Source organism: Hypomesus transpacificus, chromosome 13, assembly GCF_021917145.1.
Source record: "Hypomesus transpacificus isolate Combined female chromosome 13, fHypTra1, whole genome shotgun sequence".
Lineage (NCBI taxonomy): Eukaryota > Metazoa > Chordata > Actinopteri > Osmeriformes > Osmeridae > Hypomesus > Hypomesus transpacificus.
Window position 1 is genome coordinate 6219912 of NC_061072.1, and position 13175 is coordinate 6233086.

General features: G+C 43.7%; 1 protein-coding gene across 8 annotated transcripts in view; it reads right to left on the bottom strand.

The window, feature by feature from the left end:
• Nucleotides 1–5802: 5802 nt before the first annotated feature.
• svild (supervillin d) overlaps nucleotides 5803–13175 on the bottom strand; it is a 106451-nt gene continuing 99078 nt past the window's right edge. For 7 of the 8 annotated variants that reach the window (XM_047032326.1, XM_047032327.1, XM_047032324.1 and 4 more), the window contains one exon: nucleotides 7568–7972. In XM_047032326.1, coding sequence (XP_046888282.1) covers nucleotides 7886–7972 — 87 coding nt within the window. In that variant the 3' untranslated portion in view covers nucleotides 7568–7885. Of the gene's footprint in view, nucleotides 6037–7567; nucleotides 7973–13175 lie in introns of those variants that run through there. The other variant, XM_047032330.1, reaches the window with a different exon arrangement.

Here is a 13175-nt window from a genome sequence, read left to right on the forward strand (position 1 = left end):
TTATTTGAACAGAAAATAGGACTGAACGGAACAGCAAACAAACAATATAAACATCCCCCCCTCCAATAAAAGTATTTTATTTGATTCTGTCAAATAAAAGACTTGAACTTGAACATTGTCCATGTCTTGGAAACAGGCAGTCCACTCATACATGGTTGTGGAAAAATCAACTTTTTGTGATGTTCTGAAAAGTGTTTAAACTGCATTGGCCAGCCTGAGTAATGAATTTGTCAAATCATCATAACATTTTAGATTTACTTACTGTGACAGTATGGGTTAGAGTAATTAATATGGGTTTCTGCAGCAGATGTTCTATAGTAATAGTCAGTAGTCAAGAGATATGTATGATGAACATCATGGATTAAGATACCTAAACTTGGGTATAATCCTAATTAAAGGTTTTGCAGTCCTAGACTCCTAGTTCTAGACTGCAAATCGCTTTCAAGCAAGATCCTTTATTTTATGTCATCCCCAAAATCCCACAGAGATTTACCCTCATGGGCCTTCTTTGTTTTTTTTCCGAAGGATGACCAGGCCAAGCATATTTGTTTTCTTTTGGGGAATATGCCCAACATTATTGGAGCAATCGACTGCACCCATGTGCACATACAAGCACCTCATGAGAATGAGTGGGAGTTTGTAAACCGAAAGGGGAGACACAGCATCAATGTTCAACTTGTGGGCAACGCTGAGCTCCTCATCACAAACTGTGTCGTGAAGTGGTCTGGATCTGTCCATGATGCGCGCATCCTGAGCGAGAGCGCTCTATATAGAGAGCTCCAAACCAACCGACCAAATTATATCATATTAGGAGACAGTGCTTACCCTCTTCTACCATGGCTGATGGCCCCTTTTCTGGCTAAACACACGCCCGAGCAGGCACGCTTCAACACTGCTCATTGCAAAACAAGATGCACCATTGAGCGCTTAATTGGATTTCTGAAGAGGCGCTTTGCATGCCTTAACTACTTGAGAGTGGAACCACAGAAAGCATGCAACATAATACTTGCTTGCATTGTTCTACACAACATCGCGACCAGGTGCAAAGTCCCTCTCTGTGATGACGTCCCTAATGCACCTGAGCCCATTGGAGACACTGACCAACCTACGGCATTCTGTCAGAATGAGGGCCCGACTGGACGACCAATAAGAGATGCAATTGTTAGACACCATTTTTGATAAGTCCATGACTGATGATTGTGTCAGTGTGGTTAATGTTTAAAAAACAAAGACAGAATTTATTATTTGAGTTCAATATTGACAGCTGTTTGGGGGATTATTTTATGGGGCCGAAATATTTATAATTTATAATTTGCTGTACTGAAAGGATACTAGCCTACATAGACTACCTACTTTATGTACATCCTGTTGAACAATTCAAGTGAAATTGATAAATAAATATAAATACTGTAAAATGCATGATATAAATGTTGTATTATTTAACTAACCAAGTTTAGTTACCTGATATCCTCCATGAATCCACCCTCCTGCTGGGATCAGTTTAATCCTGATTTTTAGGATCAAAATGATCCCGATCCTACCCAAAACAAGAAACGAGGCGTGCTGGAGTTCTTGTTCGAACTCGGAAACGGTGCTTCAAACCTGCTTTTCCAACCATCTTACTAGCTAACGTTCAGTCCATCGACAACAAAATGGATTAACTTATTGCTCGTGTCAAATTCCAACGGGACATCAGGAACTGCTGTGTACTGGCGTTCGTCGAGACCTGGCTTTCTCCGGAGATATCCGACATAGCAGTTACACCGTTGGGATTCACCATATTCCGCCAGCACAGAACAGCTGATTCAGGGAAGTGCAGGGGCGGAGGGGTCTGTGTTATGGTTAACTCTCTCTGGGCTACGGATGTAGCGGTACTAGCATCTCACTGCTCTCCGGTCCTTGAGCTGCTAACTGTAAGAAAGTCCTGCCCAAGTACTATCAGCACATTGACTTCTTCACACGTGGAGACCAGATCCTTGACCATTGTTATACAGCATTCAAGGGCAGTTACAAACCCCTCCCCGCCCTGCTTTTGGGAAGGCTGTTCACACCTCCATTCTTCTCCTCCCCGCATATGAACAAAAGCTTAAACAGGTCAGACCGGTTGAGAGGTCAGTTCACCTATGGAGTGACGAGTGTGTGGCGACCCTCCAGGACTGCTTTGACACCACTGACTGGCTGAAGTTCAAGGAGGCAGCAGATGGGGACATTAATGAATACTCAGACACTGTCTCCAGCTACATCCAGCACTGCATTGGTGACGCTGTCCCCAAGAAGATTGTCCGGTCTTTCCCAAATCAGAAGCCCTGGGTTGATGCTGCGATCCGGGCCAAGCTGAGAGCCAGCACTGTCGCCTTTAACTCTGGGGACCCTGATGAGTACAGGAAGGCCAGATACAACCTTCTGAAGGCCATCAAAGCAGCGAAAAGGGCTTACAGGACCAAGGTGGAGTCCAGCTACCATGGCTCTGACCCCAGGCGCATGTGGAGTGGACTTAAAGCCACTACTGACTACAAAGGGAGAGGCTACAATGAGACCCAGTCCTCTGTCCTACTGCCAGACGAGCTGAACTCCTTCTACGCTCGCTTTGAGAGGGACAGTGACCCCCCTGCAGTGGAGCTACCTGAAGGCCAAGCCAGTGGTGTGCCTACACTAACTGTAGCCGAGGTGAGGCTGTGCTTTAAGAAGATCAACCCTCGCAAGGCACCTGGCCCAGACGGCATATCAGGTAGGGCCCTCAGGGGCTGTGCTGACCAGCTGGCAGGGGTCTTCAGGGACATCTTCAACCTCTCCCTTAACCTGTCTGTACTCCCCACCTGCTTCAAGAGGACCACCATTATCCCTGTACCCAAGAACACCAAGGTCACATGTCTGAACGACTATCGCCGATAGCACTGACCTCGGTCATCATGAAGTGCTTCGAGCGGCTGGTCAAATCATTCATCTGCTCTTCGCTGCCCCCCACACTGGACCCTATGCAGTTTGCATACCGGTCCAACAGGTCTACAGACGATGCCATCGCTCTGACTATGCACACCGCTCTCTCCCACCTGGACAAGGGGAACACATATGTAAGGATGCTGTTCATTGACTACAGCTCTGCATTTAACACCATCATCCCCTCCAGACTGGTCTCCAAGCTTGTGGACCTGGGAATAAGCACCTCCCTCTGCAAGTGGATCTTCCACTTCCTGACAGGGAGGCCACAGGTGGTGAGAATCGGTGACCGCACCTCATCTGTACTGATCACCAACACAGGCACCCCCCAGGGCTGTGTGCTCAGCCCTCTCCTGTTCTCCTTGTTCACTCACGGCTGTGTGGCAATGCACAGCTCCAACCTCCTTGTTAAGTTTGCTGACGACACAACCATTGTGGGCCTCATCTCTGACAGTGACGAGTCAGCCTACAGTGAGGAGGTTGACATCATGGTGTCAGGACAATAACCTCTCTCTTAAAATCAGCAAGACCAAGGAGATGATTGTGGACTATAGGAGGCGGCAGGAGGAGGAGCATGCACCCCTACTCATCAATGGATCGGAAGTGGAGAAGGTCAGCTGCTTCAAGTTCCTCGGGGTGAACATCAGCAATGACCTCACCTCGTCTGTTCACACGCACAAGGTGGTCAAAGCGGCCGTAAGCGCCTCTTCTTCCTGAGGAGACTGAGGAAGTTTGGTATGGACTCAGTCATCCTCACTAACTTTTACAGATGCACCATCGAGAGCATTCTGACTGGTTATATTACAGTGTGGTATGGGAGCTGCACAGACAGGGACCGCAAGGCCCTACGAAGTGTGGTCCGTTCTGCTGAGTTCATCATCGGCAGGAAGCTCCCAGCCCTACAGGACACCTACCACACCTTGCCTAAGGAAAGCTGGCAGGATTCTAAGAGACTGTTCCCACCCATCCTTCAGTCTCTTTACCCCGTTGCCTTCTGGCAGGCGTACCGCAGCATCCGGTCGCGCACACGCAGACTGGACAACAGTTTCTACCCAAGGGCCATCAGGCTTCTGACACTGATATGGACATTGATTTACTGCATACTAGTCACTTATACTCTGTCACTTTCAGCTACTGGTTGCACTACCATCATAACATTGCACTACTGTACCTCACTGTACCTCGCCACCAGGCTCCTGTATGGTCATTGACTTAGTCACTGATCTGCAAATTTGCACTATTGTACTGTACTCCACTTAGGTTAGAATAGGTTATAGGGTTGAAACAAGTTTTATGTGCATTTAGGGTTAGTATAGTGTACTATTTATTGTTATCTGTAAATTAGGAAGTTTTAGTATTAGGGTTAGTATAGTCGATTATTTATTGATATCTGTATATTTAGGAAGTTTCACTTATTTAAGCTCAGCATAGTTGTAAATTATGTTCCGTGTACTTATATGTTATGTTTTGCCAGGTGCTTGCTTTGTCTTGTCTTAAGAATTTCAGTGCCCAGTCTAACCTTGTGTTGTTCTGTGTACCTGACAAATAAAAGACTTAAACACACTGAAATTGTACTCCTGACTAAACGTGCGGCTTCAATTTAACACTAGGCTTTGTGTTTCACCTTCTTGTCTATTCTTTGTTTGTTTATGGCCGCAATGCAGCTACAATTCACAAAATGTCTCTCACTAATTAAACGCCGCCCTCAAATAAACACTGCACCAAAAATTAAGATTGTGTAATAAATGCTGCAGCGTTTAATCGAAGAAATACGGTATATATTGTTTTGTTTAATGAATGGCCCAGCTGCAACCACTGCAAGCACACCTGACAATTTCCCCAGATATTTATCCTCCCTGGTTTCATTATTAATTAGTAGATATTTGCAGTGCATCCAGAAAATATTCACAGCGCTTCACTTTTTCCACGTTATGTTACAGCTGTTTTCCAAAATGGATTAAATATTTTTTTTTCCTCAAACTTCTACACACAATACCCCATAATGATAACATGAGAAAGGTTATTTTTGCTATCTATTAAACATAAAAAATTACTAAATCAAATGTAGGCCTTCATAAATATTCACAGCTTTTTCCAACATTTAACTCAGGTGCATCCTGTTAAATAAAGGTAATGTGTTAATTGTTTACATAAAAAACGTTATCATAAATCTTGTTATAACATAACATCTTCACTATTTTGCAGTCATTATTTTTATTTTTAGGTTCCAATAGCATTCAGATTTTCAACTAGGTTGACTATGGCTTAATTGTAAGAGCGCTGTCCTACGATTAAAAAGGTAGTGTGGTTCAATCCTCCCTCTTACCTCACTTTAGAGCAGCGGTTCCTAAACCTTTTAGGCCACGCACCCCTATCTACATCCCGATTGGGTTCACGCACCCCCACGCCTTAAAAAAAAGCAACAGAGCCTATTTATAGCCGCATTCAAATCGGACCAATGAGAAAACAGTTTGCTAGTGTGTGGAGTTTGTTCAAATCAAATCAAATTTATTTGTATAGCCCTTTTTACACGCAAGCATGTCACAGAGGGCTTCACATGCGCCCATAGAACTGCCCCTCAACCAACCTAAACCCTCAAGGAAGACAAGGAAAAACTCCCAGAAAAACTCCCACCGGGAGAAAAAATGGAAGAAACCTTGGGAGGAGCAATTCAGAGAGGGATCCCCTCCTCCAGAGACGGTTGGTAAGAGAGAGGAGCAGAACACAAGCTAAACATAGTCATACAGTGTCAATGGGTTTTGAAACACCAAAATCCATTGTTCGGCTTTATAGACGTTGGATGGGACCGGGAAACTCGCTGTTGGCCGTCATGGAGACTGGATTCCGGGTGACGACCTGGTTCAGCGTTGGCAGACCGACGACCAAGCAGGTCCTGACAGCTCAAACCCCCCACACCACAGGGAATGTGTGGGGGGGGGACAGAGGGGACAAACAGACACTGTTTACAAGGTTTAGTCCGCTGTTAAAAGTTGCAATGTAAACACAAACCGAACAAAGGGCCAACTGCAACATTTCATCAGTACTCACCTTTCATTCCTGTAGTTCAAGGAAATACAGGTATGAAAATGCCCCGAAACACTGCAACAAACAATACATTTCAGTTACACAAGGCAATTTTTTAAATCTTTCAAAGAGCAATAAGGATGGCGAGGACACACGCACAGGCTCAGAGGCAGATTGCATCACATTTAATTTACAATTAATCATAGGCTACATAGTGGTTACATTCATCTGAATCAAATAACAATATAGTTAGTCCATTCGCCAAATCCAAAGCTTGATATTTCCCATAATGGCCGAACGGTCGAGGTTAGTAAGTTGTTTATTATATGGTACTTTTCGCTATTGAAGCACAAGCTCATAGCAGACACGGACAGAATACTGTTGGTCAAATTTTTTTTTTGCAACAGTGTGCAATCACAACTTCACTCCCCAGTCAGTCCAGTCAGAAATAAAAGATCTGCACCTTCATAAAGTTTGAAACCTCAAATGCAGAACAGTTTGTCCAGGCCCTAAAGCCAGTAATGGTTATGGTAGTAGCAGCAGCATGTACTTTATTCACCCCAGAGGTCAATTTGCAGCATTGCAGCAGGTAAGATAAAAAAAAGAGGAAATAGTGACAGTGTGAGAGATAATGTATGTGACAGAGAGCTCTAGACAGAAAGCTGAGGGAAAACAACACACCGTGTGAATGCAAGAGAAAGAGCTAAGATTGTTTTTTATAAACTACTTTTGAAAATGGTTGTTAGTGTGATTCTGCTTCTATCCACCCAGAGTAGGTGGATTAGTACTGAAAAATAATAACTAGTCACGCGTCAACTCCACTTTACCATTGCAGCCATTTGCCTATCCCACAGAATAGTATTTATTATTTGTCAACTTATTTTTTCATCGTTAGCTTGTTGTACATTTTCAACATTTTGATGCAGCCAACCTCTTAACAATCCAGTCAAATTCACCTACAACGCATAAGCATACCCAAAGTAAATGTAAAGCTGTTCTTGAAAAATTTGGAGGGCATTCATGGTTGTGGAGTAATAGAAGCTTGAACACAATGAAATGGAAAGTTTTTATTTCCGCCTTAATTTAGTTTTGCATACAGATGCCTGAAGATGCCTTTAGGGTGGGATGTATTAGCTGGAGGACACAATGGGACCTCAGCATGAAGCCTTACCTAATCCAAGTCAAAAGTTGAATATAATACCACAATACGTTCTGATATTTTACACATTTTTTATGGGTACATCCCGGCGCCTTCTAAAAACGTGAATTCCGCCGGTGGGCCATGGAAGGCTCTGGCACGTATGTTTATTTTATGCACCTACCCAGCAAAGCAAGTTCCTTTTTGTGTACACTAACATGATTCAGATTCTGAAGCCTGGCATCATCCCTTACACACACAAAAAAAAAAAAACTAAACATCCACTCAATAAAATGATGCAGATAGATCAGTTTGACAGTCTTTTACAGTAGTGCTTGGCCAGGTAAACTCTCTAATTGTTTACATCCCAGGTTGAAACACCATTTCGAAGAAAATATCAAACAAACCTACCGTGAAGTCATTTCCTTTCTTCCGAGGCTTTTCACAAAACACACCACATAAAGTCCGTTTTTGAAATGTCCTTAAGAAAGACTTTTATTTGATCAAATTCATCATATAATACAAACTGTATAATACATATTTATAATTCAGTGGTTACATAGTTTGAGCTATATCTGACCAATACAAGTAAAACTGTCCATACTGAATAGGCTATTATGCATTTATGTTTAAAAGAAATCTACAAAATGTCCATCTTTGAATATACACTTTAAATGAAAGAACCAGTTAGCTTTGATACTTAATCATATTATTGCTCTTTAAAATGAAAAAAACATGACTTAATACAAAAAGTACTAAATATAAAAAGGTTGTCTTAACTAACTTTTAGAAAAGACCCTTGCTCTTCTTCAGGTTCTTTTGTTTCCAGTTTGGCAGGGCAGAAAATTCGACACGACTCATTTCCAAAAGATCCTGCAATAAATTAATTTGAACAAATAATTACTGTCAGAACCATTCAAACTTTTTTTTATCTATGGTGCATCGGGAAAGTATTCACAGCGCTTTTCACACATTTTGTTATGTTCATGCCTTATTCCAATATTTATTCTTTTTTCTTCCTTCTATATTTGTAGTAGATTTGCAAGAATTAGGAAAGAAAATATAACATCTACATAAGGGTGAGCGGTTAGAGAATTGGGCTATTAATCAGAAGGTTGCCGGTTCAATTTCCGACCGTGCTAAATGACGTTGTGTCCTTGGGCAAGGCACTTCACCCTACTTGCTTCTGGGGGAATGTCCTTGTACTTACTGTAAGTCGCTCTGGATAAAAGCATCTGCTAAATAACTAAATGTACAGAATTCACAGCCTTTGCTCAATACTTTGTTCAAGCACCTTGGGTAGCAATTACAGCCTCAAGTCTTTTTGAGTATGACGCTACAAGCTTGGCACACCTATTTTTGGGCAGTTTCTCCCATTCTTCTTTGCAGGACCTCTCAAGCTCCATCAGGTTGGAGTCGGTACACAGACATTTTCAGATCTCTCCAGGGACGTTTAATTGGGTTCATGTCGGGGCTCTGACTAGGCCTGTCAAGGACATTCACAGAGTTGTCCCGAAGCCACTCCTTTGTTATCTAGGCTGTGTGCTTAGGGTCGTTGTCCTGCTGGAAGATGAACCTTCACACCTGTCAGAGGTCCAGAGCACTCTGGAGCAGGTTTTAATCAAGGATGTATCTGTATATTGCTGCATTCATCTTTCCCTCAATCCTGACTGGTCTCCCAGTTCATGCCGCTGAAAAAAATCCCCACAGCATGATGCTGCCACCACCATGCTTCAGTGTAGAGAGGGTATTGGCCATGTGATGAGCGGTGCCTGGTTTCCTCCAGACACGATGCTTGGCATTCAGGCCAAAGAGTTAAATCTTTGTTTCATCAGACCAGAGAATTTAGTTTCTCATGGTCTGAGAGTCCTTCAGGTGCCTTTTGGCAAACTCCAGGCAGGCTGTCATGTGCCTTTTACTGAGGAATGGCTTCCGTCTGGCCACTCTACAATACAGGCCTGTTTGGTGGAGTGCTGCAGAGATGGTTATCCTTCTGGAAGGTTCTCCTCTCTTCACAGAACAACGCTGGAGCTCAGTCAGATTAACCATCGGTTTCTTGGTCACCTCCCTGACTAAGGCCTTTCTCCCCCAATCGTTGGCCGGGCGGCAACTCTAGGAAGACTTCTGGTGGTTCCAAACTTCTTCCATTTACGGATGATGGAGGCCATTGCGCTCATGGGACCTTCAATGCTGCAGAAATGTTTCTGTACCCTTCCCCAGAACTGTGCCTTGATATAATCTTGTCTCGGTGGTCTACAGACAATTCCTTTGATTTCATGGCTTGATTTGTGCTCTGACATGCACTGTCGACTGCGGGGCCTTATATAGACTGGTGTGTGCCTTTCCAAATAATGTCCAATCAACTGAATTTATCACAGGTGGACTCCAATCAAGTTTTAGAAACATCTCAAGGATGATCAGTGGAAACAGGGTGCACCTGAGTTACATTTTGAGTGTCATGACATGTACATGTTATTTGTTTCTTCTTTTAAATTTGCAAAAATGTCAACAACAAAAAAATCATGTTATCATTATGCGGTATTGTGTGTAGAATTGTGAGGAAATAATTAATTTAATCCAGTTTGGAATACAGCTGTAACATAACGTGGAAAAAGTTAAGTGCTGTGAATACTTTCTGGATGCACTGTATGACATACAATGAGACATGATAATTACTGTAGTACATTTGTTCAGAATATTTTGTGTTAGAAATGTTATTTTAAAACACAACAAAAACTCATTAGTATGTTATATATCTTGCTTGCTTGTGTAAGGGCGGGTGTCAACCTGCCCCCACCTCTCATTTGCTAAAGTCTGGAGTTCCGGACGGACTTTCTACTTGATGGCTCTCACACCCCATTGTGTAACTTACTGTAGCCTTGCTAGTCATATGTTGATACATTACATTTACATTACATTTATTCATTTAGCAGACGCTTTTATCCAAAGCGACTTCCAAGAGAGAGCTTTACAAAGTGCATAGGTCACTGATAATAACAACAAGACAGCCCCAAAGCATTGCAGGTAGCCAAAAACAGAAGTACACATTGTGAACAACCAAAAATAAGTGCTAAAGGGAAGAAACCATAAGAGCATGTAGTTAAGCAAATTACAATTACACAACATGAATCTCTAAGTGCAAGTGTACCTGTAGGAAAGCAATAAAAATAGGATTAAATATAATACAACAGTTTAAATCAGCTACAACTAACCAACAAGAGCATCAGTCTAAGCAAGAGTCATTGTGATCCTTGAGGAAACTAGCGTTGGGTTCAACAAACCATTCCAAAGTACCGTTGTACTCCCGGAACAAGTGCGTCTTGAGCCTTCTCTTGAAGGTGGAGAGGCAGTCTGTGTCTCTGATGGAGGTGGGGAGGTGATTCCACCACTGGGGGGCCAGGCAGGAGAAGAGCTTGTGTTGGGACCGGGCGGTCTTGAGCGGTGGGACCACCAGGCGGTTGTCTGAAGAAGACCGTAGGTGGCGGGTGGGGGTGCAAGGCTGCAAGAGAGACTTGATGTAGTCGGGTGCAGTCCCGTTCACTGCTCGGAAGGTCAGTACCAGGGATAAGTAAGGGTCAAGTGGTCTGATTGGTTGTCCTTGTGTATAAAGGTAAATGTGAAGCATTGTTCTGTGGATTCTTGATCTCCTGAGACCTTCTCCTCAGCTCTGGCTTGTCCTTGTAATCCTTCCTCCCATCTTGCTTTCGATATTTCGATACTAGGTATTGATATAATTTGGTTAATGCTAATACACTGTTCAGTTTCCCATCTCCCAGCCAATATTTAACCCCCTACACTAGCATACATTTTCAACCTTTACACATTATTCACATTTACATTAGGCAGAGCCACCTTTTTGCTTTAACAGCTTTGTACCAGTGTCACAGAGGGATTTTGACTCATTCCTTTTGGCAAATTTGCACCAGGCTGTTTAGGTATATGGGCCGCAATTTATATAGCATATTTATATACTTCACAATGCTTCAAATATGTGTCGGACTGATGCAGGTTGTCTTATTTACATTTACATTTAGTCATTTAGCAGACGCTCTTATCCAGAGCGACTTACAGTAAGTACAGGGACATTCCCCCCCGAGGCAAGTAGGGTAAAGTGCCTTGCCCAAACTTCCCTCTTGGCTCTCGGCGAAGGCGGTCGCATTTTTCTCTCCCCCCCTCCCTGACCTTCCCTGCTTCGCTCTGTCTTGTCTGTCTCAAGATACACTCTCATCATCACTCTCCGAAACTGGAAGCATGGAATTAATTAGCTGGTCTTTCAATGCAATTGACACCATCTTCTCGAGAGAAGCTCGGGTTCGGGGGAACCCAAATGTCTGGACGGGACGTTTGCAGCTGGCTACACGATGGACGCGTGGGACAATTGGCGTGTCGTGTGTCTAGCGGCGCTTTCCGTTGAGGATTTTCGGAACCATGATTACAGGCTTTCTGCTGTGTGGATTAGGCGGTTGGCTTGTATATCGGAAAGTCAAGGAAACGGCTGCAGCCATCAAAAGCCCCCTTAGGCTGCCCGACCTGATTGAGACGGTGGGCAGAGCCGTTGGAGCACTGACTGTGAACTTACAGCAGAATAGGGAGTACAACAGGGATAAGTTCGCGGCTCAGCAAAGAAGGTTGGAGGATCTGGAGGCCTTCCTGATAGGTGGACGTTAAAATTGAGTCGCGTCTACTCGTCTAAACATCTACACCAATCTTATCTACTTTCGGCCCCGTAACCAGCTCAGGCCTTGGCCAAGGCCGTTGCTGGAAAACAACTCCCCTGGAGAGCGCTGAAGCGAGACTATCTTGCTCTTCCCTTCCCACTTCCTCACCATCAACATCTGTGGCTTGGTCTCTACCCGGGTCATGACCAAGGACGTCTCCTTGCCAACACTATCTGCATAGAGAGACTCGAACTGATTGTGGCCTAGGTCGAGGGCGCCAACCCAGACCTACTCACACACACTTTCACCTACTACAGATACCACCACCCCCCCACCCCCATCCAACGCCTTCGACTGCTTTTCCCTGGGTGGCTGGCGGGTCTGTGTCCAGCGCCTATTACGGTCGCAGGACCAGATGCTGCTGGTCTACCCCACCGCCCTTTCCCATTGCAAGTGTTTGTAATGTTGTGTTGTTAATGTTGTGGGCTTATGTGCTGAGGTTTTTGCCTGTTCCCATACTGTACTCCTCTAGGAGCATTGTATGGGGGTTGCCTTTTTCTCTCCTCCTCTCTCCTCATGTTATGCTTTGCTGTAATCTTTCTGGTGGGCGCCTCTGATGGCTGCCTAGGTAGGCTCTCCAGCCAAAGTAAATTCTGTGTCTGTGCAAACTTTCATGGCCAATAAACATCAATTCAATTCAAAGACACAACGTCATTTGGCACAGCGGGGAATCGATCTGGCAACCTTCTGATTACTAGCCCGACTCCCTCACTGCTCAGCCATCTGACTATAGTGTCTGATTAAGAGCCAACTCTTATAGTGTTTCCCTGTATTTTGTTTCATTCTTTCTACCAGAGATGAAATGGTCCAAAAATATATATATCAGTCTGCGAAAGAAAAAGTGAACAATATTTGCACTGACTACATAGCATTGTACACTATATGTGTTAAGTTGTTGGAGCAAATCGCATCTTCCAAAAACAGCCTGACCGGTATGCCAGGTCAAACAAACAAAATATAATCCTGTGTACAATACAATGCCCAAGATTAGCCTATTCATTCTATTTAGTCTGTGGATGTAGGCTAAAACAAACATATTACAAAAATGTATGCCGAAGAAACAGAAGGCAAGCTTAAAAGTTGACAACTACTTGTGAAACATAATATTTAAGGGTACTTGACTCAAGACCAAATCTGCCGATTCACTACTTGATTAGGACGGGGGGATGGGATTGTACTTTGTACAGACAAACATAGCCTACATACGGCAGGACCGTGATGCAAATGCAATCACATCACGCACCTACAAATTAAGTGGAAGCTTAGGTAAACAAGAAAAAAAAAATATTTTGTGTTTTTTTTACTTCTAGCGGATTCCGACAACGTCCCCTTTTGACTGGACCGTGTCACATATTGTA